Genomic DNA, 27243 nt, shown 5'->3' with positions numbered 1-27243 from the left:
ATTGGGGACTAAATGTGACTGTTTTATTGTCAGCAGAATTGTTAACTAGAGAGGGTAATACAGAATGTAAAATACATTTAAATTTTCCCGAATTAAACTGAAGAGTTGAATTGAAGTCAGTGGCCTGGAGTAGCGTTCTTATTCTTAGGAAAATGTGGCATATTTTCTCTTCCCACTGACTTTGAATGAAGCTTCCACGGAGAAGGTGGTGGAACAGCTTGGTAGTAATACACAGTGAATGAACAGTGCAGGAGCAAGAGAATGATGTGGTAACATTTCTTGGGCAGGTATGTGTCTTCCAGGTGTTTATTCTGTTTTCCTACCCTGTAATAACAACAAAAACCTGTATTAAATGTAGCCTTCTGTATATAGCATGGTCAATCAATATCCTCTTTCATTCTCTGGGGGTAAAGCTATGTTTTGTGGTCATATATCACTCATGTGCCAAATGAAAATGGTAATGAATGTGGAAGTTATAAGAAATCCCTATAGTAAGCCATTACGATTTAACGCAATGCTTGATCTGCATACAATGAAAGAATCTTTTCGTTCTGCAGTAATTTGTTTCCTTTTAGACTTTATCGTCACAACTTTTTCAAAGGCACCAAGAATGGAATCCCCTGATTCCTACAACTTATTTGCATCGAATGAGTCACCAAAGAGAAATGCCTGTTGTTTTTGCAGGGAATACAGCATGCATTTTAATCCCCTCTAATGCAGAGACTGGAAGGGTATGAGAGGCAGAATGAAACAGATAAAAGGGGGAGGAGAGAGACATAGAAAGTCCATCACTGTAAACTTCTTAGCTGTGTTTACACATGCAGAAACTGTTTTATGGATACCACTAAGTGCATTCTGCTTCTAATTTTTCTTTTTATATGAACAAATTCATGCAAATAACAGCATTGATACTAATTAATTTGCATCCACATGTATCCTTTCAGCAGAGCTACAAGAAGAAGCTGTGAGACTGTTGAGGTGCAGCCATTTGATCATGCCTCATAAGAGCACAGAGATCGAGACATACAGAACTGAGTGGAAATCTCTGCTTTTCTGCATACAAGATGTGACTCTGAAAAAAATTATGCTCTTTAGTCTTAGTTTTCTCATTTTTAAAAAGGGATTCATAATTGTCCTTATCTCCTAAGGTTGTTAGGACGAATAATTGAAAGGTGCATGTCAGAAATGCTTACTATAGTCAGAATAACTATTTGAAAAATGTTAGCCGGAATCTGGGCACGGTGGCTTGTGCCTGTAATCCCAGCACTTTGGGAGCCCAAAGCAGGAGGATCACTTGAGATCAGGAGTTCGAGACCAGCCTGGCCAACATGGCAAAACCCTGTCTCTATTAAAAATACAAAAATTAGCTGAGTGTGGTGGTGCATGCCTGTAGTCACAGCTTCTTGGGAGGCTGAGGTGGGAGAATTGCTTAAACCCGGGAGGCGGAGGTTGCAGGGAGCTGAGATTGCACCACTGCACTACAGCCTGGATGTGACAGAGCAAGACTCCATCTCAAAAAAAAAAAAAAAAAAAAAAATAGGGTTTTGCTAACACTGTTGCCAGGAGCCCTGTACCATCAGCCATGGTCAACCCCACCATATTCTTTGACGGTGAGCCCTTGGGCCGTGTCTCCTTAGAGCTGTTTACAGACAAGCTTCCAAAGACAGCAAAAACTTTCATGCTCTGAGCACTGGAGAGAAAGAATTTGGTTATAAAGGTTCCTGCTTTCACAGAATTATTTCAGGATTTATGTGTCACCGTGGTGACTTCACACACCATAATGGCACTGGTGGCAAGTCCATCTACAGAGAGAAATTTGATGAGAACTTCATCTAAAGCATGCAGGTCCTGGCATCTTGTCCATGGCAAATGCTGGAGCCGGCAGAAATGGGTCCCCGTTTTTCATCTGCGCCGCCAAGACTGAGTGGTTGGATGGCAAGCATGTGGCCTTAAGAAGGCGTGAATATTGCGGAGGCCATGGAGTGCTTTGGGTCCAGGAATGGCAAGACCAGCAAAAAGACCACCATTGCCGACTGTGGACAACTGGAATAAGTTTGACTTGTGTTTTATCTTCACCACCAGACCATGCCTTCTGTAGCTCAGGAGAGCACTCTCCACCCCATCTGCTCGCAGTATCCTAGAATCTTTGTGCTCTCCCGGCAGTTCCCTTTGGGTCCATGTTTTCCTTATTCCCTTCCATGCCTGGCTGGATTGCAGAGTTAAGTTCATGATTATGAAATAAAAACTAAATGACAAAAAAAAAACAAAAACTATTAGTCCCATTTTGGGGGGGTGGTGACAGATGCTAAAGGGCAGCATCAAGCAGTGACTAGGATAAGCATCACATCATGAAATGGATTCCTATGTACTCACTACTCTTCCCCATCCAGCTTATTGCTGAATGTAGAGAGTCCAGTTTTCTGTGTGCTAGAGATTTCATCTCGAGTCTTTTTTGAAAGATACAGATCATAAAGATAAAAAAAAAAAAAAAGGAAAAAAAATTGGGAAGGAAAAAGGCAAGGAAAGGAAAAAAAAAAAGATTAAAAAAAAAAAAAAAAAAAAAAAAGGTGTGGCCAGCCACAGTGGCTCACACCTGTAATCCCAGCACTTTGGAAGGCCAAGATGGATGGATCACTTGAGACCAGGAGTTCAAGACCAGGCTGGCCAACATGGTGAAAGCCCATCTCTACTAAAAATACAAAAATTAGCCGGGTGTGGTGGCACATACCTGTAAATCCCAGCTACTCGGGAGGCTGAGGCATGAGAATCACTTGAACCTGGGAGGCGGAGGTTGCAGTGAGCCAAGATTGAACTGCTGTACTGCAGCCTGGGTGACCTACCTTTTCCTGGTCTGGAACATGTGGGATGGCAGCTTCTGCCTGAACTTGGCAGCTTCTGCCTGAAAATGCCCTGTGCAGTAGCCATGAGGTGAGAGAAACAGCCTGCTGGATGGCCTCCCTCGCTGCAGCCTCTGCAGAGATGGGAACTACCCATCGGCCATCTTTGTGAAAGAGATTAATTCAGGAAAATCTCTTGAAAGCAGATTGTGACTCAGAAAAATGATTCTTCCGAGGTCAGTAATAAGAACCCCTCCCTGCACACACAGTCTGAGTATTCAGACTTTTTGCAAAAAGCATAAACAGCCTTTGGACATACGCTAACATTTTGGACTGCTAAACTTGTCTTTTACGTTACCCTACCATCACTTCAGGCATGGAAACGGCTTTGGCATCTTCTCTGATTACTGGTTCGTCCTGAGCTGTTTTAATAGTCTTGGAAATAGTTTTAGCATTCTGGGCACGGTCTCTGATTCTAGCTGCTTATGTCCAAGCCCCAACTATACGCCTTGTTAGTGGAGTGATCTTGGGCAATTTCTTTAACTTCTCATCTTTTCTTTAACTTCCTCATCTTTAAAATGGACCTGATGATCCTTGCCCTAGAGGATGATAAGAAATCAGCGAGGAATCTTTGTTCAATGCCTGCAGAGAGTGAGCCCTCGGCCAGTGTGAGCTATGAATGATAATAAGGCCATTCTCTTTGCAGTTTATGAAGCTGAGGTATATAGTCACTGTATGTAATAGGGGTTGATAACAGAAAAGTTCATGAAATTTCATTTACATTCACAATAATAATTTCATGCAATCCACCTGGAACTTATAAGCAGAAATTGGAATAATAGCATGGAGGAGATAGTTGTGTGCTATAAACACCATTTCCAGGTTAGATTTCTGTTGAAGTGTGTGGTGAACTGCACACTCCTTTTATTAGGTTGGGGCAAAAGTCATTTGCCATTACATTGAAAGTAATGGCAAAAACCGCAATGACTTTTGCCCCAACCTAATAGTTTCGGAAACTGATCTCCAACAAAGTTCATATAGCTGAGCTTGGGTTGGGACCAATGATTTGGGCTTATAATTGCATGTCATTGGAGTACAAGTTCAGGGAAAATGACAAATCATTACTTTTGTCCTGTGCCTTTCTAGATAAAGTCTCGAAGTTTCTTCTTCCTTATTGCATATGACCTTTTAAGAAACTTAGTTTTTCTCTTTCCCAGTGGAATCATTTTTCATGTGGAATTCAATTTGCTTCAAGTTTCTGTCTCTTCTGCTTAGTTTAAAAGATGAGGCCAAGGCCCTGTGAATGTTTTGTTACTGATATCTGCTATTTTTCACTCCCAGCCCCGTCATAAATTACACTGTGGTAAGCTTTGTCTCCCATTCTGTAATTGCAAAACAGGCCTAGGTCTGGTCTTTTAACATAATCTGTTGCAAGGTATGCTGTTTGCCTAAGAACACAGCAGCATCGATGTTACCAGGATATGATAGCATCACTGTCAGTCATACCTTAATTGCAAACAGAGCCAAGCATGCTAGCCTATCGTGGCCACTCAGAATGTCACAGGGCAGAAGAATTGTCCTCCTCATACATCCTGTGCTGGCCTTGGGCAAGTCCCTAAATTCTTCTAGCTTTAAACTTCCTATCTTTGAAATTGTGATGGAAATTATCTCCAAAGCCCTTTCTAGCTCTCTCTTTCCTCAGAGAAATGTTTTCTAGGCTTTGTTTTATGGAAAGTTAATAGTTCTACTGGGCTGGGGGTTCTCTGGTTGAATAAATTTAGGAAATGCTTCTTATGTATGTTAGTTACAGGCACACCTGCATATTAATACATAGTAAGTCCATGGTTAAGAAAACTTTAACAATATTTAATCAAGCATTTCTCAAATATAGGTGAAGATGCAATTTTAAGCATTTGTATTTGTTTTGCTGACAGTCACTTTTCTGTGAAGGATTCTAGAAGCGTGGTTTGGAAAGATTTCTGCTCTGTGTTTCTAAGATGACTGAATCAGATAAGATAAGGAACACACAACTGCGTCTCTGATTTCAAAATGACACGGTATAAGCTCCATTGCTATTTAATTAGAAAATGTTGTGTGAGGCCAGGCACTGTGGCTCTTGCTTGTAATCATAGCACTTTGGGAGGCTGAGGCAAGAGGATTACTTGAGTTCAGGAGTTTGAGACCAGCCTAGGCAACATAGGGAGATTCTGTCTCTACAAAAAATAATAATAATAAAAAAATAGCCGGGCATGGTGGCACGTGCCTGTAGTTCCAGCTACTTGGGAGGCTGAAGAAGGAGGATCACTTGAACCCAGGAGGTTGAGGCTGCAGGAGGTCTTGGCCTCCCAAAGTGCTGTGGTTACAGGCATGAGTCACCATACCTGGCCAGTTTCTTGACTATAATAAATCATCAACCAAATTATCCATGGTACAACTAACACAAGTCAAATTTGCATGACTATGATTAGGAAAGAATTACTTTATTGCTTAACGTTCAAAAAAATCGAAGTTTCAATATTGGATTGTCTACTCCCCCACTTTGCCCCATCCTGCCTTGTAAAAGGCAAGGAACCAATGCAATGCAGGTTACTTTTAAACTAGAACCCTATTTTAGCCCCCCAAAATAGCTATAGCACTGTACTTGGTTTCTTTAAGGGAGTAGGGAAAACTAGCCTCCATTACATTTTAAATGAAGGCTAACAAGAATGAAAAATGCAAGGATAAAAGACTTCCATCCTTATGGTAAAAATCCCAAGACACTAGCAAAAAACACTTTAGGCTAAAGTATGGAGTCACTGTCGTGAGAAGGCAAGGCATTAGGCATAATCAGAAGATTCCAGTATATGTGACTGGCCTTTGGCAGCAGCTGACGCATGACAGCTCTGCAAATGGCAAGCATTTTATCAACAAGCGATCCAGTTGTGATTCTTTGTCTGGCGCCTGGTGCTACAGCCAAGTCAGGAGGACGTTATCAGAGGCACCAAGTTCCAGGCGGTAGCCTGGACCAGGGAAAGGGCACACTGGGTGACCCATGAGGATGGCTGTCTACCCGAGTCATTTCAAATTAAATCAAAACAGCCACTTAGCCAGGGAAGAGAGTAAGCCGGGACTCTTCAATTAATCAAACTTTGTATTTGGTCAGTGTGTTTCAAATAGTCTTCTTTTTCAGTGGATTGATTACCTTACATTAAACTACTATCACACAATGGGTGCTGCTGGTTACATCTTTATTGGAGGAATTAAATGTTTTACCCTCACACTTAAAGCAATTATGCCAGTTGCCTTCTATTTCTTAGCCAATATGTATCTCTGATGCCAAGGATATTTGTCCTAAATATCTTTTTCCATTTAAACTGTCTTCATAACTTTTCCAATATGCAAAATTCCTGGTGTTCAAAAATGACTGGGAGAAAAGTTGCATTGTGGGTGGTGGGTAATCCAGCCCAACATCAGGGCATTACTGATGAAAGGAAAAAAATGCCTCTTTCCTGAGTCTTTCCAGATGAGGTCATTGTTTTCAGACAGCATGTATACCTAATATAAAAAGGCTCAAAGTCCATGGCTGGTCTCATACCAGGACTTTGTCAGGGAAATGTTTCCTAAGCCATGATGAAGAATCAGGCTGTTAATTTTAAAAAGCCTCTCCAAGTTATCGTATTTTTAAAAAAATTCTAGTATTGAAGAAAATAATTAAAAGCCCATCTGGTTGAGATAGTAATTCATTAAGGAAAAAGAGAAGGCAGAAGGCTTGGGGAAAATGGATCCTTTTTTTTCTTTGTTTCATGCGTTTCAGTTCTTGTGAAATGACAGTGACCCAAATCTGGATTCTGGATTGTGCAGAGTGGAGGAAAATCCTAGGAACATTCTTGGCGTGTTTTAATAGTGGCTTCCCAGAAACGAGTGTTTTCTGTGGGTGTGGTGTCAATGAGCTGATGTGCTTTTGCAGGGGTCTCTTTAGAAGTGGGAGGGGCAGGCTGGAGGGAAGAAGGGGATGCGGACTCTGTACGTGAGGAAGGACCTAGACTCACTCAGGAAACTCATTCTTTCTGCGCTGGCTGTGGCACACCCACTGGTGGCACACCCCTCCCTCGGGTCCAGTTCAGCCCACAGACTCCTGGGAGCAGAGCCAGGGCCCAGCCTCTCCTTTGAGGAGTGCTGCAGCCTTTCTGTGTGTCAGATGCCTAGTGAAGAAAAGCTGAACCCCTAGAGCTTTGTGCATGTTAATGACCTTGGAAATGACTGAGCTCATGGACCCTCATCACACCATCGGAGACTACAAAGGTTAGACCGTCCATTTCGTAAGCTTGGCATATATTCTGTCTGGGGTTGACCATGTCTATAAAGATGAGGAAAGATGCAGGGCTTTTCCATTTGATAAAATTGTTTTACACTTATTATCATAACATGACCATCTATTTCTGTGATAGTAAATATCTGCATAAAATGCACATTGTATTTGTCAACATATTTACAGGTATTCTTAATGTAGTAGGATGTTAAAATCGACATGACTGTTTTGTAGCAGGTGCCTGGCTCTACTCAACTTAATATAATAGGATGTTCAACTCAACATGACTGTTTTGTAGCAGGTGCCCAGTTCAACTCAACTGGTTTGCTGGGCACATTAAAAAGCATCCTCAGTGACTATGGGCAAACACCTGTGATCCTATTTCCGGGCCCTTTGTCTGAGTTTGAATGCCATCCCTTGGATGCTTTCCCTACAGTTGTATTTGATGGGGGAGTTTGTTTCCTGGTGAGGCTGGCTTCAGGAGTGCCCCAGCTGATCCTGTCATCCCTAGGGGCTGACAGCCCACACCACCTCAAACAGAGCTGCCGAGGGTGGCCCCACAGTCTCGCAGGTTGCTCCATTGAAACTTACAGACTGTGCCGATCACTTGCTGATTCTTTTGATACTGGACCCCTTAAGATAAGAGAGTGTAACTTATTTTGGTTTCTGGAGAGTAGACTCATGGGTAATTCCAGATAAGGCAGATAGGCTGGGCCCCCTCCCTCCTTCACTTCCGATCTCGCAGCTCCTCTCAGTTTCACAGGATCTCCGGTGAGCTTGGGTTTGCCTTTGTACCTGGGACTGGTAGGACTGGGGAGCCCGGGTCTGCTACACTTCACATGTACACACTTGTTAAGAGGTACAAAGGAATCTGAGGTTGGCACATGCTGTAACTGATGAATAATTCATGGTGGCTTTTTATGCCACACAGTTTTCTCCTGTAAATGAGCATGATTTTGAAGACCATCCTGATTTAAAAGTCCCGTAATGTGGTTTCCTATTCCTTACTGACCTGCCTTAGACATTTATTGTAAAGACGAAAGCTGACAAACATTGGAATAGTAAAATGTAAAGTTGGAAATAGCCCCACGTGGGTGGTCAGCCAAGAACTCTGCTCCAACTCTTTCCTCCCCTGTTCTTTCTAAAGTGTAAGGTCACCTCAGGTTCACACAAGATTTTTTTGACACTTTGGGCCTTCCTCAAGCATAGAATCTGAATTTTAATAAGGACACTATGCATATTAATTAGAATGCATTCATGTATTGCTGATATATTTAGAGTAGAAAATTATGATGCCATGTCTTTTCCAACTGAATGGGGTCCTAGTGATAAAATTAGAATATCTCAAGATGTCTAGATGTCTTTAAATGAATTTAAAGTCCTCTGTTGTACTGTACAAAGAGTGGATTTTACTTTAGATTTCCAGCAAGATAGGGCAGGTTTTGGAAGAAATCTTACATGCAGAGAGACTGTAAGTAAACAGAGTAAATGATACATCTAACTATATTTTTAGTGGTCAAACCAGAAAGTACAACTTTCTTTCTTTTCCTTGTTTTTTAAGTACTCTCCTCCCTTCTACTCCGTGGCATATTTTTAAGGTATTTGGAGTTTTTCCACTTGCTACCAGCTGGAATCTACAGAAACTGCATCTCTAGAACACTCAACAGTTGACTTGAAGCTCAGTCATAATTAAATTGGAAGTTGGCAAATTATTCTGAGACTTAAAAACAGGCACACCTTATGTTTGGAACATAAGGGGTTTTGCGACTCTGCATTGTTTTAAATGTACTCTCTGTAGGGAATACGGGCACTAATTTTAATTCACTTTTTTAAAAAAAAACAAAAGGATATTTTGAAAGGATATGTAATAAACAGGTCTGACCCTGCTTACATTTTATTTCTTATTCTCATTAGCTGGTTCCCTGGTGTTTTAAAACAGCAGCAAACCTTGCAGCTGTTCATCCATCTCTCCTTAGTAAGAGAAGATCATTCTGTCCTTTCTCTCCTGGCACACCTTGAAAGCATTAGCTAGTTAGTGGCTGTTGATTTAAGACTGATACAGTGACTTAGAACCTTCTGCTCTAAAGGATATACTTAGAGCTAGTATTTGCATACAATTAATAGTAATTTGGGCATTTGAGATATCCAGCCTTCAATTTTATATTAAAATCTGACTGCTGACATGTATGTCTCCATTGTTAACATACTTTAAATGGTGGGGTGGTAGCCAGGAAAGCAATTCAGAATATAGGGATTTTATGAGACTTATCACTAAATGTCATTCATTTCCAAAAAGGGGAAAAACACAACGTGCTGATGAGCACTGCTTTTAGGTTTCATATGAGAGAATGGAAACGCCAGACAGGTTTTCCTGCTTCCAAAGGCAGTCACAGCTGCCACTGCAAATGAGCTCTGCCAAAGTTGGTGACCAGTGGGTCAATCAGAGCGTGACATTGCTGGGAACGTGCCCAAGGAGTGGGAGCAGGCAGCATTCTGGGAGAACTGGGAACTGGATTTCCATGAAACAGTCAGCAATAGAATGAGTCTTGAGAGCTTCTGTCTGAGTCATATGCTCCCTAGGCTTGTGGTACCTTGAAAATCTTCCTGAAACAGTAACTGTCCAAGCCTGGTATCACTCTTCTTTGTAATATTTTGCCTGGAAAACATACGTCCTGCTGACATGTGAATTGAAGTGGTGTAGAGAGTTAGAAGGGGCTGTAGTAAACACAGTGCTCTTGGGGAAATGCAGCATGTTAATAATGGGGTGGTGTTATTTTGTGGGAAGCACATCCCTGGTGACTATTTTTAAATGGTTTAGGCTAGGTGTGATGGTTCACGCCTGTAACCCCAGCACTTTGGGAGCCCAAGGCAGGCGCATCACCTGAGTTCAGGAGTTTGAGACCAGCCTGGTCGACATGGTGAAAACCCATCTCTACTAAAAATATAAAATTAACCAGGTGTGGTGACACACACCTATAATTCCAGCTACTCAGAAGGCTGAGGCAGGAGAATCACTTGAACCAGGAGGTAGAGGTTGCAGTGAGCCAAGATTGAGCCACAGCACTCCAGCCTGGGCAACAAGAGGAAAACTCTCTCTCTCTCAAAAATAACTAATAAATAAATAAAATGGTTTAAATGGTCTGCTAGCCCCATTTTCCGTATAAATGTAATGCTGGTCGTATGAATAGCTAAATGTACCTGCAGATTCATGGATTAATCAGCCACTTCACTGATTACGGCTCTTGGCTCCACCCACATCTTTATTTTTTTAGGTTTAGAGTGACTCTCACTGTAATAGTCTGTCTCTAATTGGTAGCTTCATCAGGGTGGGTCTGCTGATGAGTCATGGAGCCATCCCTGGACTTGGCATTGGAGCTGTTCTTTAACATTTTGCCGTAATGAATTTACCGAGCACTTTTCAATAGGTGGCAGGCACCATGCTAGGTACTGTTCAGAATAAACCTCTGTCATGTAGAATGATAATCCTGGAAGGTCCACTGGCATATATGGGCATCTAACCAACATGAGACATTATGTAATGACCTGCGCAGAGTGGAGAATGCGAGTGTTGGGATCAATGATCTGAGAGGATGTCATCATTTAAAGACGTTAGAACGCTGGCTAGGGAGGGCCCACTGGTTACAAGGGGCAGATCTGAGCACAGGTCACTTCTCACCATGGCTCCAGTATGAGGGAAGGGTGTCTCTTGTCCTCAAAAACCATTTCTGCCACTTTGTCACTGCCAGAGCCACAGAGGATTGGGGATTTATTTTCCCCTTGCTAACATGATTGTTCCTTGGTAAATTTCAAAATGATTTAAACAAATAAAAATGCATAGTTATAGACTTGTAGAAGGAATGCATGCTCCTTTTGAGCATGATGCACTGGTGAAGTGTTTGAGCTCTAGACACAGAGATTTGGTCAGATGACAGCTTGGATATCTACTGGCTGTATAATCTTGGCCAAGTTTCTCAACTTCTCTAAGCCTCAGTTTTCACATCTGTAAAACAGAGATAACAATACTGTCTGCTTTATAAGATTGTGAGGATGAAGTGAGAATATCTATAAAACTCATGGCACAGTGCCTTACACATAATAATGAATGGGTTATATAATTGGCAATTAGAGTTCCATCTGGGAGATTCAGATTCTTGCAAATTATTTATGTCGTTGAATAGTGCTATAAATCCAAGGCCTTGATTCTAGTTTGCTAATTTTATTTTAGTTTTATGTCTGTGTGTTTTGCTTATTTTTAATTACACAAATCATACAAGAATAGGCTTTCATTGTAAAAATTTCAAACACTACTTGAGAGGCAAAAGCTCCTTTTGACCGCTGCCCAAACTTCTGGGATAACAGCTATTCATTGTTTTATTTATCTATTTTGTTTTCATCAAAGTAATGCATATTCCTAGTTTTAAAAGGCAGATAGTGAATGGAAGACAAAAGAATGAGAGAACCAAGGAGTGTAGAGATCTTCTGGCTTGACTTCCTAAGATGACCAAAACTGGGGCGTTTCTGTTCCGGAATGTGGCGTTTCCCAGTGAGACCTTTTGCATTTTTATATTTCACGGTTGAATAAACATGCAATTTATTAAATGTTTTAAGATATTTCTAATTTGACCTGTTTGGTGGGGAGAAAACTAATAGTAAACAATAGGGGTCTGGCAGGCCCTCAGGATAGCAGGCAGCACACTTTTTTTGTAAAGATCTAGATAGTAAGATTTTAGGTTTGATGAGCCATATGGTTGGTGTCACTGCTGCTGCCCTTCCTTCCTTCCTTCCTTCTCTCCCTCCCTCCCTCCCTCCCTCCCTCCTTTTTTTCGTTCCTTTTTTTTTATTTTTATTTTGAGACAGGGTCTCACTCTGTCACCCAGGCTGGACTGCAATGGCACGATCTCAGCTCACTGCAACCTCCGCCTCCTAGGCTCAAGCCCCTCCTACCTCAGCCTCCTGAGTAGTTGTAATTGCTACTACTGCCACAAGCACACACCACAATGCTTGGCTTTTTTGTATTTTTTGTGGAGGCGGGGTTTTGCCATGTTGCTCAGGTTGGTCTTGAACTCCTGAACTGAAGCGATCCACCTGCCTCAGCCTCCCAAAGTGCTGGAATTACAGGCATGAGCCACGGCGCCCGACCTCTTCTTTTCAAAACAATCTTTCAAAATTAAAATGAAAACAAAAGCAAAGACAAAAAAAAACCCATTCTTAATTCATAGAATTAGTTCATAGAAAATTGGTCTGTGGGCCAGAATTGGCCTGTGGGCCATAGTTTGCTGGCCCCTGCCTTAGAATAGTAGAGGAGTAATAGATATGGAATAAACAGCTACCTAAAATCAGATGCTTATGATCACTGGTACTGCCCTCTCCCCACCTTACTCATTCACAAGACTGTGGGCTCCATGAAGGAAGAACCTGTCCTTCCTGTTCATCATTGTGTGTCAGTATCTTTCTGGTATAACAGCTGGCATGTAGCAGACACTCAAGAAAAATCAATTTAATGAAAAAAGCAAAATCATTTTAAAAAATCAGCAATTTCTTCTGATGCCTGGCACTTGTGGTTTTCAAAAACTTTGGAGTGCCATTGCTAGAATTTGCATTTAGTCGTCTATTGTTAAGAATGTAAAAGAGCCAAATCCTAACCTTCCTTTGAAGTAAATCAGTAGATAATGTTTACAGTGAAAAAAAAAAAATCAAAAGATGGCCATATAAGCATCTTATTTAGAAACATGGAAGTAAGTCCGAGATAAACAGTTAAAAGAGTTGAAAAAGGTTGCCTCCTCTATCTTACCCCATCTCCTCACACAGGGAACAGGGCTAGGACCTTCCAGCTTGGCGGAGCATGTCATGTCATCTTCAGCTGCTGGCAGCATGGGTTAGCCTCCTGGCAGAGAGAAGGCGGCGAGGAAAAACGGGGTTTCACTCTTTGCCGTAAAGATTGTCAACTCGTCCTATTTACATCCTTCTTCCTGCAGTCAGCAGGAGCTGGTGCCTCCAGTTTCTGAACCTCTCCTGGCTTGCCTCTAGTGATACCCCCCCCTCCACATTAAGTTTCAGCTTTTTCTTCCTTGTTTACATCATCCATCCATTTTTGTGGTTGTTGTTGTTGAGACAGGGTCTTGCTCTGTTGCCCAGGGTGGAGTGCTGTGGTGCGATCACAGCTCACAGCAGCCTCAGCCTCCCAGGCTCATCTGATTCTCCCACCTCGGCCTCCCTAGTAGCTGGGAGTCCATTGGTGTGCAACCACAGCCAGTTAATTTTTGTAGAGATGGGGTCTCTCTATATAGCCCAGGCTGGTCTCAAACTCCTGGGCATAAGCAGTCCTCCTGCCTTAGCCTCCCAAAGTGATGGGATTATAGGTGTGAGCCATCTGTAATCCCAATGTTAAAAGCTAGAAAGCACCGAGCCATCCATCCACTTTCTCGCTTTCAAAATTGTGCAGACATCTCTTGTTCCTCAATTGTTGTTCCTCCCTTGTTCTCTTTGAAGTTTTGGTAGGGCACAGAGATAAACACCATGTTTGGCCAGAAGTTCACAGTTCCTGTAGATTTTAACACACAATTATTGTCTTATACTCTATCTCACATTTTATTTTATCTACAGAACAACAGAACTGTAAGTTCCTTGAGATTAGAGAGTGTCTTTTTTTGGGGGGGGATGGGGGGAACAGGGTCTCTGTCACCCAGGCTAGAGTGCAGTGGCACAATCATGCCTCACTGCAATCTCAAACTCCTGGGCTTAAGCAATATGCCCACCTCAGCCTCCTGAGTAGCATACACCACCATGCCCAGCTAATTTCTTTATTTTTATTTTTGTCTAGGGATGGGATCTTGCTATGTTGCCCAGGCAGGTCTCAAACTCCTGGCCTCAAGTGATCCTCCTGCCTCAGCCTTCCAAGGTGCTGGGATTATAGGCATCAGCCACTGCGCCTATCCAAGAATATGATTTTTATGTTTTTCAGAAATCTCAGTAATGAGCACATGATTTGTGTTCAGTAAATTCTTATTGATAAGTTGATTTCTTTTGATATTTGGATAATAAAGGTCATTTCTATATATCACCCTTAAGAGTATATAGTTCCATAAAAGCCATATCACTAAACAACAAAAAATTGCAACTGTTTCATTTTTACCTTTAAGATTCCAAGGAAATAGAAATGTTAAGGGTATTTTTAGGAAAGATACTCATATCAATTGGGTAATGTGGCTTCATAAACTATTCCAAAATTCCGAAGCTTACAGTGACAGCTATTTATCATTTTTCATGAATCTGCAGTTTGGCTGGGGATCAGCTGCTATAGGCTGAACTGGTGGGCAGTTTGGCAAGTTCAGTCATGTTTAGGGGCAGCTCTGCTCTATACATCTCCCATCCTCCTCTTGGGACCAGCAGGCCCTCCTAGCCATGGCCTTGTCATGCTGGCACAGAGGGCAAGAGAGCACATAGAAACACGCGTGACCTCTTGAGGCCTAGGTTCATAACTGGCGCACTGTCACTTCTTTATTCTATAAGCCAGATAAGTCACATCATCAATTCAAGTCTCAAAGTGAGAAGTCATTGCAAAGTTACATGGCAAAGAGCATGGATGGAAGGAGGGGTGATAAATTCAGCCATTGGTGTAATCCTCCATGGTTTCTATGCAGTAGCGGTGGTTCTGGTATGGACACTTGTTGAGACTCAGTGAAATAAAATTCATATGCTCAGTTAACCTGAAATACTTTATTCTTGGTTTAAAAAAGAAAATAAAAAGACAATCTAACCCTTAGGGAACTTTCTAACTAAACTCAAGGAAATGGCACACAGATGAAATCAATGAATAAGATGTTTATAGAGCAAAAAGCTAAGAAATACAAGATTTGAATGCTTTGTGTGATTAGCCTAAAGCATACGTTTTCTGTAGTGAGCACAACAGTAAATATTCTAGTCTTTGTGAGCCAAATGGTCTCTGCTGCAGCTACTCAGGTCTGAGATGATAGCACAAAAGCAGCCATAGACAATACATAAATAAGTGAACATGGCTGCTTTCAACAAAACTTTATTTACAAACACAGGCAGCAGGCATTGGTTTACAGACCATTGCCCTAGACTACTGAACGAAATAAGAAAGAGTCAGCTATGGAAGCCTTCTTGAAGAAGAATCCGTGGTTTCAAAGGTAATAAAGATTAGTTTAGCTTAACAAGACATGTTTAGAAATAAAGTCAGAAAACAATTGTCTGGTTGTTCAGTAAATTTACCAACAGGTTAATGTCATTAGTTCAGTCAGAATGAAAACACTCATGAAAACTCATCATTCTTTCAAAACATTACTTGCTACAAATTATTTCTGCTCCGAAAGCCTGTTTGAAACCCTGTTTGCTAAGAATGTTCATGTTTTTGCTTAGCTGGAGAATGAGGAAAAAAGGACTAGAAATAAAAGGAAAGAAATACCTAATTAAAGTGATTTGATTTTATGCCATTTTAAAACATTTATTTGACTGATGTGACCTAGACTTGTGTAAAGGAACTAAAGGAATTAGAAAAGAATGATTGATTTTTAACCATCAGGAAACGGTGCAGAATTTGAATGGGTATTTTTCTACTGTCAGTTGTATTTCACTTAGATTTTACTCACCAGTTTCTGTGTGATTCCTCTCCATATTTGAAGACAGAATAAAATAACGCCTGGAATACTGTTACAAAATGAACAGTTTTTTGCTAGAAATCTTTAATACTGGTTTACTCTATGATAGTCAGCTTGTAGTTGGAAACCTGTAGTTAGATGGATTTCTTTTTTTTTTTTTTTTTTTTTGAGATAGAGTCTGGCTCTGTTGCCCAAGCTGGAGTGCAGTGGCGCAGTCTTGGCTCACTGCAACCTCCGCCTCCCGGATTCAAGTGGTTCTCCTGCTTCAGCCTCCCAAGTAGGTGGAATTACAGGCGTGCGCCAGCACATGTGGCCTATTTTTTATATCTTTTGGTAGAGACAGGTCTTCGCCATGATGGCCAGGATGGTCTTAAACTCCTGGCCTCAAGTGATCCACCTGCCTCAGCCTCCCAAAATGTTGGGATTATAGGCATGAGCCACTGAACCCAGCCAGTTAGCCAGATTTCTGCTGATTAAATCCAGATACAGAAGAGTTTGGAGTGTAGCTTTAGGAAAGATGGGAAGGCAGACTGCTCCTTGGATAAGAGGCTTAATTCTATTAAAATTTTTCTCAGGCTTTATGCTTTTCTCAGGTGTCTCTGTTTTTTGTTTTTCCTTTTTTTCCCTCTGATGGCAATGTCATAATACACACAGAAGAAGGGGCGTGAAGGGGATTGTTTTATTTCATTCATTTCACTCTGACTTACTGAGCTCCTACCATGTGCTAGTCACTGTGCCAGGACCTGGGGATATAGTCACGAGAAAGGTGGCTGTGAGTCTTCCCTTTGTGGAGCTCATGGGCCAGCCACAGTGGCAGACAAGTGGACATAACATGCCAAGAATTCCAGGAGGGGCCCCCAGAGGGCGGGAACAAGGCTCTTCAGAAGTAATAGGGATTTTTCTTCGGGTAGATAAACATGGCCAGGTGTGGTGGCTCATGCCTGTAATCTCAGCACTTTTGGAGGCCAAGGGAGGCAGATTACTTGAGGTCAGGAGTTAGGGACCAGCCTGGCCAACATGGCAAAACCCCATCTGTATTAAAAATACAAAAATTAACCAGGCATGGTGACGCACACCTGTACTCCCAGTTACTTGGGAGGCTGAAGCAGAATAATCGCTTGAACCCAGGAGGCGGAGGTTGCAGTGAGCTGAGATCATGCCACTGCACTCCAGCCTGAGTAACAGAGTCTCTGTCTCAAAAAAAGAAAAAAAAAATACTCCATCCTGGTTTTACATACATATGGTTAAAATAAAACTGCACTTTGAAAGGACTTAGGATTCTCCATTCCTAGTCATTCAGCCTGAGATTGGCAATAAAATTTAAGGGAATTATTGAGGGGTTTTAAGAACTCAATAATCTGAAATCCCCTGAGTTTCTTGGGAATACCATTTCCCCAGGAAACATAATCATATAAATCCATTCTTATGCTTACTGATTGTTCTCTTACATTTTCTTTCTTTCTTTTTTTTTTTTTTTTTTTTGACGGAGTCTTGCTCTGTCGCCCAGGCTGGAGCTCAGTGGCACAATCTTGGTTCACTGTGATCTCCGCCTCCCAGGTTTAAGCCATTCTCCTGCCTCAACCTCCCAAATAGCTGGAATTAGAGGTATGTACCACCATACCCAGCTAATTTTTGTATTTTTAGTAGAGACAGGGTTTCACCATGTTGGCCAGGATGGTCTTGACCTCCTGACTTTGTGATCCACTGGCCTCAGCCTCCCAAAGTGCTAGGATTACAGGTGTGAGCCACCACACTGGCCACATTTTCTTTTCATTTGTTTTTATACAAATTGTGTTTCCTTCTTTTCTTTAGAAGTTATCTTGCCCTGATGTCAGGTAATTTCCTTTCTTCCGGTTATGCATTGAATTTTGTCCCCACAAAAGATGTTGAAGTCCTAATCGTCAGTACCTGTGACTGTGACCTTATTTGGATCACCTTAACAGATGATCAAGTTAGGACGAGGTCATTAGGGTAGGCTCTAACCTAACGTAAGGTGTCCTTATAAAAAAGGGAAATTTGGATGCGGAGATGGACATGCAGAGGTAGCAAATGGTGTGAAGACACAAGGAAAATCATCTTCAAACCAAGAAAGGCCTGAGCCTACCAGAGAGTAGCAGGGAGGAATGGACCAGATTCTCCCTCACAGCCCTCAGAAGGAATTGACTCTGCAGATGCTTTGACTTTGAATTACTAGTCTCCAGAACTGTGAGACAGTTTCTGTTGTTTAAGCCACCTAGTCTCTGATACTTTGTTATAGCAGCCCCAGGAAACTAGTACATCTTAGCTAATGTGTAAGGTCCTTGTAAGCATGACACAAGTTACATATGTAAATACATGTGAAGGCTAGTGGCTGGTGTATTAGTCTGTTCTCATGCTGCTATAAGGACATAACCGAGACTGAATAATTTATAAAGGAAAGAGGTTTAATGGACTTACATTTCCACATGGCTTGGGAGGTCTCACAGTCACGGCAGAAGGCGAAGGAGGAGCAAAGTCACCTCTTACATGGCGGCAGGCAAGAGAGCATGTTCAGGGGAACTGCCCTCTATAAAACCATCGGATCTTGTGAGACTTATTCACTATCACGAGAACAGCATGGGAAAACCCACCCCATGATTTACCTCCCACCAGGTCTTTCCGATGAAATGTGGGGATTTATGAGAGCTACAATTCAAGATGAGATTTGGGTGGGGACACAGCCAAACCATATCAGCTGGTCCATACTGTCATCTTATTGCAATGTAGGTTTCAGCTTGGAAGTCATCAACATTGTGCTTTCTACCCAATGACAACAGTTCTTCAGTGATTGTGGATACTTGGCGACATAGAGTGAATGGGAAATAGGGAACATCTGGGACATAGGGATGGGCAAGATGTTCCATTTCGGGACATAGGGAGCATCTGGTTATAACCACGCAGATAAAGAGGACTTTCTACCATTATACAACAGCCATGGAAAGAGCCATGTGTTCAGATGGCAAGAGAGCCAAGAAAGGTTCTAAGGAGAAGGAGTAGGTTGGGAATTCGGGGCAGAAACTACCTGAGATCCAGCTTCCTATAAACTTCCATTTTTAAAGATTTTCCATCTTTATGAAGAAGAATTTTTTTTCTAGTCTCTGCATGACTCTCAGAGCATTCTTATAAATTTCTGATTTTGAAGGTTTAACAGTGTCCTTTCTTCACTTCCACAGTAATGTTAAGAATTGTTAAGATAGCTCAGATTTTTTGAGTCCTTACTCTGTGACAGGCACTGAGCTCAGTCTTTACATATCGTACTATCTCATTTAAATCTCATTTAATTGCCTCAACAATTCTGTCAAAGAGATGAGGAAACTGTCACTTACAAAAGTATCTTGTCCAACTTCTTGGTAATAGTGGAGCCAGAGCTTGAACCCAACTCTGATCGTAGAACTTATGTTCTCACTACCTTCTGATTCCCTCAACACCAAGTGGCTGAGAATATGACACATTTTTACAGTTACCATGTACACTTAAAATAGTAACTACTAAACTGATTCTTAGGAATTGAGACCAAAAGTGTGTACAAAAGTTCCCTCTTGTTTTTACTTTATTTATTTTATTTTTGTGTGTGTGACACAGTCTTGCTCTATGATCCTACCGGAATGTAGTGGTATGATCTCGGCTCACTGCAACCTCCTCCTCCTGGGATCAAGCAATTCTGGTGCCTCAGCCTTCTGAGTAGCTGCGACTACAGGAGTGTGCCACCATGCCTGGCTGATTTTTGTGTTTTTAGTATAGATGGGATTTTACCATGTTGGCCAGTTGGTCTTGAATTCTTGACCTCAAGTGATCCGCCTGCCTTGGCCTCCCAAAGTTCTGGGATTACAGGCATAAGCCACCATGCTGGGCCCAGATGGTCCCTCTTAAACTCTAGTTTGCTAACCAGATAACCTGCTTCCCACCACTTTTTTTCCCTCCAATTACATTTGCCTGAATTTTTGCCTTTAATGTCTCTCTTCTCAATAGTCTTTTTTTTTTTTTAAGCCACTCTAGGGCTTTCATCTTTAATGAAAACAAAAAAGATTCAGATCAGTAATTGAATACCTATTGAAACCCATCATTGTGTCCAAATAATTGGTCATATAATCAATATGGCCCCTACTCATGTGATGCTCCTTACAGACTTTTGGGAAGTCAGACAATGTACAGACAATCACATAATTATAATAGCATGAGAAAATATTAGGATAATAAGAGAATCTCTAATTTAGTTGGGGCATCCAGAAAGGCATCTCTAAGGAGGTGACACTGAAGCTGAGGCCTGGCTGATAAATAGGAGTGTGTGTAGTGGTATTGGGAGCCGTAGAGACTGCCTGCAGAGGGAAGAGTGTGTCTGAGGTCTGTGACATGTGGAATGAATGATGGCCACTGTGGCTGCAGCATAGTGAATGAGGAGGAAGGCTTCAGAGATGAGGTTGAAGACATGAACAAGGGACTGCCTGTTACTGCATATCATAGTAAGGGTTTTGGATTAACATTGCTATACAAATTAATGTGGTAAAGATGCTTTAATTATTATCAAAAATGATTACAAGAAAATTTGAATGGCAGTGTGGTGTTCGTGGAAAGGTGTTTTTGTTGCTGTTGTTGTTGTTTGTTTTGTTTTGAGACGGAGTTTTACTCTTGTTGCCCAGGCTGGAGTGCAATGGTGTGATCTCAGCTCACCTCAACCTCCGCCTCCCAGGTTCAAGTGATTCTCTTGCCTTAGCCTCCTGAGTAGCTGGGATTACAGGAGCCTGCCACGACACCAAACTAACTTCGTAATCTTAGTAGAGATGGGCTTTCCTCCATGTTGGTCAGGCTGATGTTGAACTCTTGACCTCAGGTGATCTGCCCACCTCAGCCTCCCAAAGTGTTGGGATTACAGGCACGAGTCACCGCGCCCAGCCATGACACCATTTCAGTAAAACTTTATTTACAAAGTTTTATGTCTATCAGAATGGGTAAAATTAAAAGGACTGACAATACTAAGTATTGTCAAGGATGTGAAACAACTGAAATTCTCCTACATTGCTGGTGAGAGTATAAACTGAACAACTCATTTTGGAAAAGTGTTTGGCAACACCTTCAGAAGTGAAACATGCATCTTCTATATATCTATATACCCCTGTATGATACATCTATGTGTGTGTGTGTAAACATACATATGCACTATATATCTATAGCATGAATATCCACCAATGGACACATACAGTGATATTCATAGCAGCTTTAGCCATAGTGGCCCCAAACTGGAAAAACCCAGATGTCCCCAAACAAGAAAATGAATAAATGAATTGTGGTATATTCTTCCAGTGGAGTATTACCCAGAAATAAAAAAGAATAAGCTACAGATACACACAACTGCATGGACAAATCACATAGGCATTATGTTGAGCAAAAAGAGCTAAACATGGAAGAGAACATACTGTCACACGAATCATCCATGAAGTTCAAAACTAGCAAAACTAATCTTTCATGATTAAGTCTGTATAGTAGCTATCTGGAGGGATAGGATGCAGTATTGACTGGAAAAGGGTATAAGGAAAGTTTCTGGGGTGTTATGTATGCTCTAGATCTTGATCTGGCCTGGAAAGTGGTTACATGGTTGTACACACATGTAAAAATTCAGAGTCATATACCGGAGATTTGTGAATTTGTAGGTAAGATATATATTTCAATAAAAAAAATTAACATTAAAAATATTACAATAGATTTGAATAAATAGGGGGAAGTTTCAAAAACTCAGAGTTACAAATTACATATATAATATGATCTGAACTCCATTAAAAATTCATGGGAAAAAAAATGGAAAGAAAATCTGTGGAAAGGTTGGGCGTGGTGGCTTATGCCTATAATTCCAACACTTCGAGATTGACTTGAACTTCTGATTGCTTGAGCCCAGGAGTTCAGGACCAGCCTGGGTAATATGGTGAAACTCCATCTCTACAGAAAACACAAAAATTAGCCTGGCATGATGGCACATGCCTGTAGTCTCAGCTACTTGGGAGGCTAGGTGGGAGGATTGCTTGAGCCTGGGAGGCAGAGGTTGCAGTGAGCCATATCTGTCACTGCACTTTTGGGTGATGGAGCAAGACCCTGTCTGAAACAAACAAAAAACAAAAAAAGAAAATCGGCTGAAGAATTAATAGTGGTTTCTGGATAGAGGGATTATATTTCCATTTCTCAGTAGCTTTCAGTGTTTTCTAAATTTTCAGTAATGTATGCATCTTATTTCCATATCAGAAAAATTGAAATGGCAGAAACAATCACTGAGTTGATTTGACATAATTTCAGGGAATTGTAAAGCAAGTTTGAAATTTTAGGGGTGAATTAGCAATTTAGAGACAGGCAAATTTAGAAGGCATCTCAGAGGGATAAACCTGAAGGAGAACTGGAACAGCACTTTGGGAAGGATCTGAATGAAAGCAGGAATGGGGGTTGGTCAAGGAACCTTGCGTGATATTTCCTTTGGCCTGCATTCTTTAGCCTACGTTGTTCCATCCAGTTCATGAGTTCTGCAGTCTCTTCCGTGGTCCTTCAAGGATGTTAAGAGCTTTTTCTTACACTCTAACATGGTGATTTGAAACCATTTATGATTTTTATCCTTAAAAAGCTCTTCTCCTAGCCTTTTACATTTTTAGGCATTACCATTTGCTCTGTTCTCTATTTTGAGGCTGCCTTTTCTTCCCTGCTGCACCATATGCCAATGTGAGTTTAAAAATTAATTGTGCCAAGCCATTCTCTCCTCCCCCAAAATAAATAAATAACCCCAGACCCCCCTTCCCTCCCGCCACAACACACACACGGAGCTCCAAATGATCCATCTGTCCTATTGAAGATATCCACCACCCACTTCATCCTGGGGCAGGCTATTTTTGTTAGCTTTGTCTTGAAAATTCCTGTGTTGGAAGCTTTAAAGAGTACATTAGTTTCCATCAGAAAATGAAAAGCAAAGCACTTTGTTCCCCTGTTTCATACCTATTTCAGGGCTGTGCAAAAAGAAATGATCAATAAATGCTGATTGATGCAGATCATGGTCTATGCCACATTTCAGATTTTTCTGTGCACGTTTTTACTATCGATTGCATATTTATAATCATAAAATGGATTATGAAAGGGGTGATATTCTCTGGAATCCAATATTTTCTGCATCTCTTTTCTGCAAATCTGTTTCCTCTTAGGTGAGTTTAATTACTGAATTTTCAAATTCTCTGTGGTATCCAAGGATGACTGGAAGCCTTCTGTGAGTGGTGTTTGTTTTGTTTTGTTTTCAAACTGCTTCTCTCCCTTTCCTTGCCAGGGTAAGTAATAGCATTATGAGGTGTTACTGGAAATTTTAATCAATAAAATGTACATGTCTCTAATTAGGATGCTAGGAAGTACTGCTGAGTTTGATTGTTTAGTTAATGCAATGAGCTAAGAGACTCAAGCATTTATGTGCACAGGGTCAATTTGAATAAATTTGAGCCTAGATGGGCAGTTTGAATATTTTTTCCAAGATAACCTAAATGAAAGATTCATTTTAAGGTCCAAAGTTCATAAGTATTTGGGAAAGCAATTCTTCCAAAACAGACATAGAAATGAGGGAGACTAGCTTTGCTTTTAAGAAGTTCACAGTTCATTGATTCCTTTTCTCTTTCATCCATGCCTGTGGCTCAGCTCTCACCTCTGGGTGGATGGATACTGCAAAAGCTATCCCTCCTGCTCTGACTTCCCCTGAGACCTAGAGCAGCATTTTCAGCTGCCTGCTGGACACCACGGCATGGATGCTCTGATGACCTCTTAAGCTTATTATTGCATCTGAACTTAACTCATTGTTACCACCAAACTCATTATCTTTCCTGTGTTTCTTACCTACATGGCTCTACTTTTTTGCAGTCAGTCTCTAATCTTTGGGATTCTTTTTGATGCCTCTCCTTACATTGAAGTTCGATTTCAAGCTAGTCATGGCAGTGTGTACCTGTAGTTCTAGCTACCTAGGAGGCTTAGGTGGGGGGATTCTGTGAGCCTAGAATTGGAGTCCAGTTTGGACAACATAGCAAGTCCCCATCTGTTAAAAACTAAATAAAAGAAAGGTTAATTTCCCCTTTATCAAGCACCTATGTCCTTTTTCTTCTGACCATTTGTCTATCGGGGCCATCTCCTATAAACAGTGCCCATCCTCAGTATGGCTGGGAATATGAATCGATGTAAGAAAGGAATGGCCCAGTGGGGTATTTTCTATTTGTGATATGATCTTAGAGCTATCTTGTTTTCCTTATCTACTGATATCCTTGTCTCATTCCACTTGTCCCTTGGTCATCAAACCTATCTATCTCTCCTCCCACCTCAATCTAGGCTGAGTGTTCTTTCCTTTCTTTCTCCTCTCAAACACTGATGCATAATTGACTACTTCCCACAATTTTTTAGTCAGTATTTGTAGAAACAGTTCTTCCAATGGATTCCCTCACCCAAGCACTGCCCCCTTTCAATTTGGTGCAACCTAAAGTCTGCCCATCCCCTAGTACTGCCCACCTGGAAGTACCCCAAACCTTGGCCCATCCCAATCAATGACATGGTGTCAACACTGGCATGCTTTGTGATTCCAAAGGTGGAAATTGCATTGATTCTCGTTTCCAAAAGCTCATGGAATAGATGTTTACTGCAAGGTAATAGCACCTAGACGATGATTTCTAACACATTGGAGAGAAGTGACGATTTTTGCATGGGGTTACATGCTAGAGGTAAAACTCAATGGGGGAATATGGATGAATCTCAAAAACATGCTGAGTGAAAGAAGCTGGGGTGAACGGGTAAATATTGGATGGCTCTATTTATATGAAGTTCTGGAATGTGCAAAAAGTGATAGAAATGGGAACAGCTATGGTGTGAGGGCAGGGATTGACTGGGAAGGACCACAGAGGAACTTTCTGCAGTATTGGAAGTGTTCTGTATCTTGACAGACGTGTGGTTTTCATAGGTGAATGCATTTGTTAAAACTCATCAAATTGTATACTTAAGATCTATACTTTTTACTGTAAGTAAATTATATCTTAATTTAATAAAGAAACAAAATTAATCCAAGGGGAAAAATTGCAGAGTAAAATGTGTTATAGTATCCTACTAGTGGTTAAAGAGAAAAGACTGTATGCATAGGAATAAACAAAATAATATAATAGGAAGAGGAGCAGACATGTTCTTGTATTTGTGATCAGGAAACATTTGCTTTGGAAGTGCTACTAGTTAATATCATACACTCAGTTGTTTGGGAATACATGGTCACTTTTGCAGTGGTTCATAGCAGATTAAAATCTGATTTTAGAAATTTTAGGTATATATTTTCTCTGTGGAAACTTCAAATGCTTCTAAAAATCTTGCACCCTGCTGCCTTCCCCTGTACCCAAAATAAATCACAACTATTTGGTTTAAGCTTGGTGAGTAGGAGGGTTTATATCACAGTCTTTATGATAACTAATATGTGGATCCCAGACTGATAGCCTAAAGGGCATGGTAGGCCTGTGAACATATTTTGTTCTGTTGTGTTGGGGAGTAGAGATGTGGACAGTGGTGTTTTTTCTTTTTGTGAGTTGCAAATGTTTGAAACTTGGGAAATTTCCTAGAAAAATGTGAACATCTGGCAATACCTGGGTGGCTTGCATTCTAAAACAGCAATAACTGCTTGGATCTGAGTAGTAGCTCCTCTCTTTATAAAATTAGATATAATTTACTTTATATATATCCTACCATTCACAGTTATCTCAGGACCAATCTACTGCCACCATTAAAAAAAAATTCTACTCTCAGTCCTAGTTTAATTTGCAACCTCTGGATTTACATTTATGGAGCCCCTCCTATGTATACATGAGGGAGATATCTGTTTTACAGATGAAATAACCAAGCTTCAATAAGAACTCACCTGAGGTTGGTTGGTAGCAAGTAGCAAAACCAAGATTTGAACTAGGTATTCTTACCCCCAGAGTCTACACATTTACTGACAATGTTGTTGTTTATTTTTTACTTTTAACTTTGGTTTCATCTATTATTGAGTAAAAAATTATTACTTACCTCTGGTTGAGTTCTGATTAGTTTCTTTGTGGCTTATTTTGGTAGAATAATCCCTGGTCTCCAAACTCTATTGATTTTGCATCCCTAGCAGTGAAAAAGAAAAAAATACATAATACATATGTACGTTAATTATTGGTAAATAATAAACTTGTGCTCTATCACTATTATGTATATTTAAAAACATATGTATTTAAAAGTCTTAAAGAATAAAATTACATATATGCATATATTCCAGAATTCTCTCTCCACACTGCAGAAAATTATGTTGTGGGTATACACAATATAGGCACACCCTATATCGTCAGCCAATAGATTAAGTGATGCCTGGACAATGATTCTGCCTGAAAGCATTTTCATATCAGAGACTGCCAATTTTGTATCCAATAAATTGACCCTTCTAGATAAAGGATTCAGGAGAAAGATCACCTGATTTGCCCACATTATGGAAAGACAGCAGAAAGTTCTCCATTGTTAGAAAAGGTATTGTCTCTCTGTAACACATTTAAAAGACTGTATTCGAAAACCTTCTATAGCTGTGAACTTCAAAATAGCCAAAGGCATCTTTTATCCCTATTAAGGCCTGGGATTCGCCTTTGGTGAGTTTAGGTTCTTTTCAAACATCTAGTTTTGACTGTGGATTTAATGCAGAGAAAAGCAGTACCCTCCTGGGTCTCAGTTTCTCAGTCTGAGATGTGGGGGCTCCACCTCGCAGGACTTCTGCTGTGATTAACAAATTTGTGGTTTTAACTACTTGGACAAAACAAGCACTGAGAGAGGCCGTTAATGTTAAATCAGTGTGAAATGTATTTGTGGATTGGTGCCAGCAGTTTTCCCAGAATTCTGGTACTCTAAAGAAAGAATGGCAATTGAGTGTGCTTTTTAAGGCTTGCTTTGTGCCTGCTCAAAGGTCATGTGGTGTTATCTCTCTAAATAGAGTTGTTTACATGTGGAGGGATTGGATTTTCTTTCTAAGGGCTTATCCATGTCCTTTGACCTCCTTCCCATCAACTTGTGTGATCTGAGTGAAGCTTTCTTCTGGAGCATCCTCTGTTTGGAATGTTCTTTTCTGCCCTCCCGTAACCTCCTTATTTCCTTAGTTTGTCCTCAAGGCCCAGATGGGACGCCACATTCTTCACAATCCTACAAGCACCAGGTTGACGTAATCTTTCCCTCTCATGCACTTTGGAAAAATCAGAGTGTAGCATTGAGGGAATGCAAGGGAACACAATTGACACACCCCTTGCGGACTCCACAGAAGGAAAGCCTTGTGTGTGTGTGTGGCATCGTTGGGAATGCAACAGAGATACATCAAGTTGTTCATGTAAAATGTGAAACATATGCCATATCTCTGTTCTGGAATATTTTCTTTTATTAAGAAAGAAACTTTAGGCTGTGGCTCGTGCCTGTAATCCCAGCACTTTGGGAGGCTGAGGCAGGCGGATCACCTGAGGCC

General features: G+C 41.0%; 1 protein-coding gene across 6 annotated transcripts in view; it reads left to right on the top strand.

Annotated features, from left to right (window-relative positions):
- ABLIM1 (actin binding LIM protein 1) overlaps positions 1 to 27243 on the top strand; it is a 338923-nt gene that overhangs the window by 74900 nt on the left and 236780 nt on the right. The window contains exon 1 of one of the 6 annotated variants that reach the window (XM_032281720.1): positions 5493 to 7118. The exons of 1 other annotated variant lie outside the window; for it this stretch is intronic. In XM_032281720.1, the coding sequence (XP_032137611.1) occupies positions 7055 to 7118 (64 nt within the window). In that variant the 5' untranslated portion in view covers positions 5493 to 7054. Of the gene's footprint in view, positions 1 to 5492; positions 7119 to 27243 lie in introns of those variants that run through there. 4 more of the 6 variants (XM_032281740.1, XM_032281742.1, XM_032281744.1 and 1 more) reach the window with 4 other exon arrangements.

The sequence above is a fragment of the Sapajus apella genome, unplaced genomic scaffold, assembly GCF_009761245.1.
Source record: "Sapajus apella isolate SASKATOON/1434 unplaced genomic scaffold, GSC_monkey_1.0 scaffold13, whole genome shotgun sequence".
Taxonomy (NCBI): domain Eukaryota; kingdom Metazoa; phylum Chordata; class Mammalia; order Primates; family Cebidae; genus Sapajus; species Sapajus apella.
The sequence above is the reverse complement of the archived record's forward strand: the minus strand, read 5'-3'. Positions and strand labels throughout refer to the sequence as shown.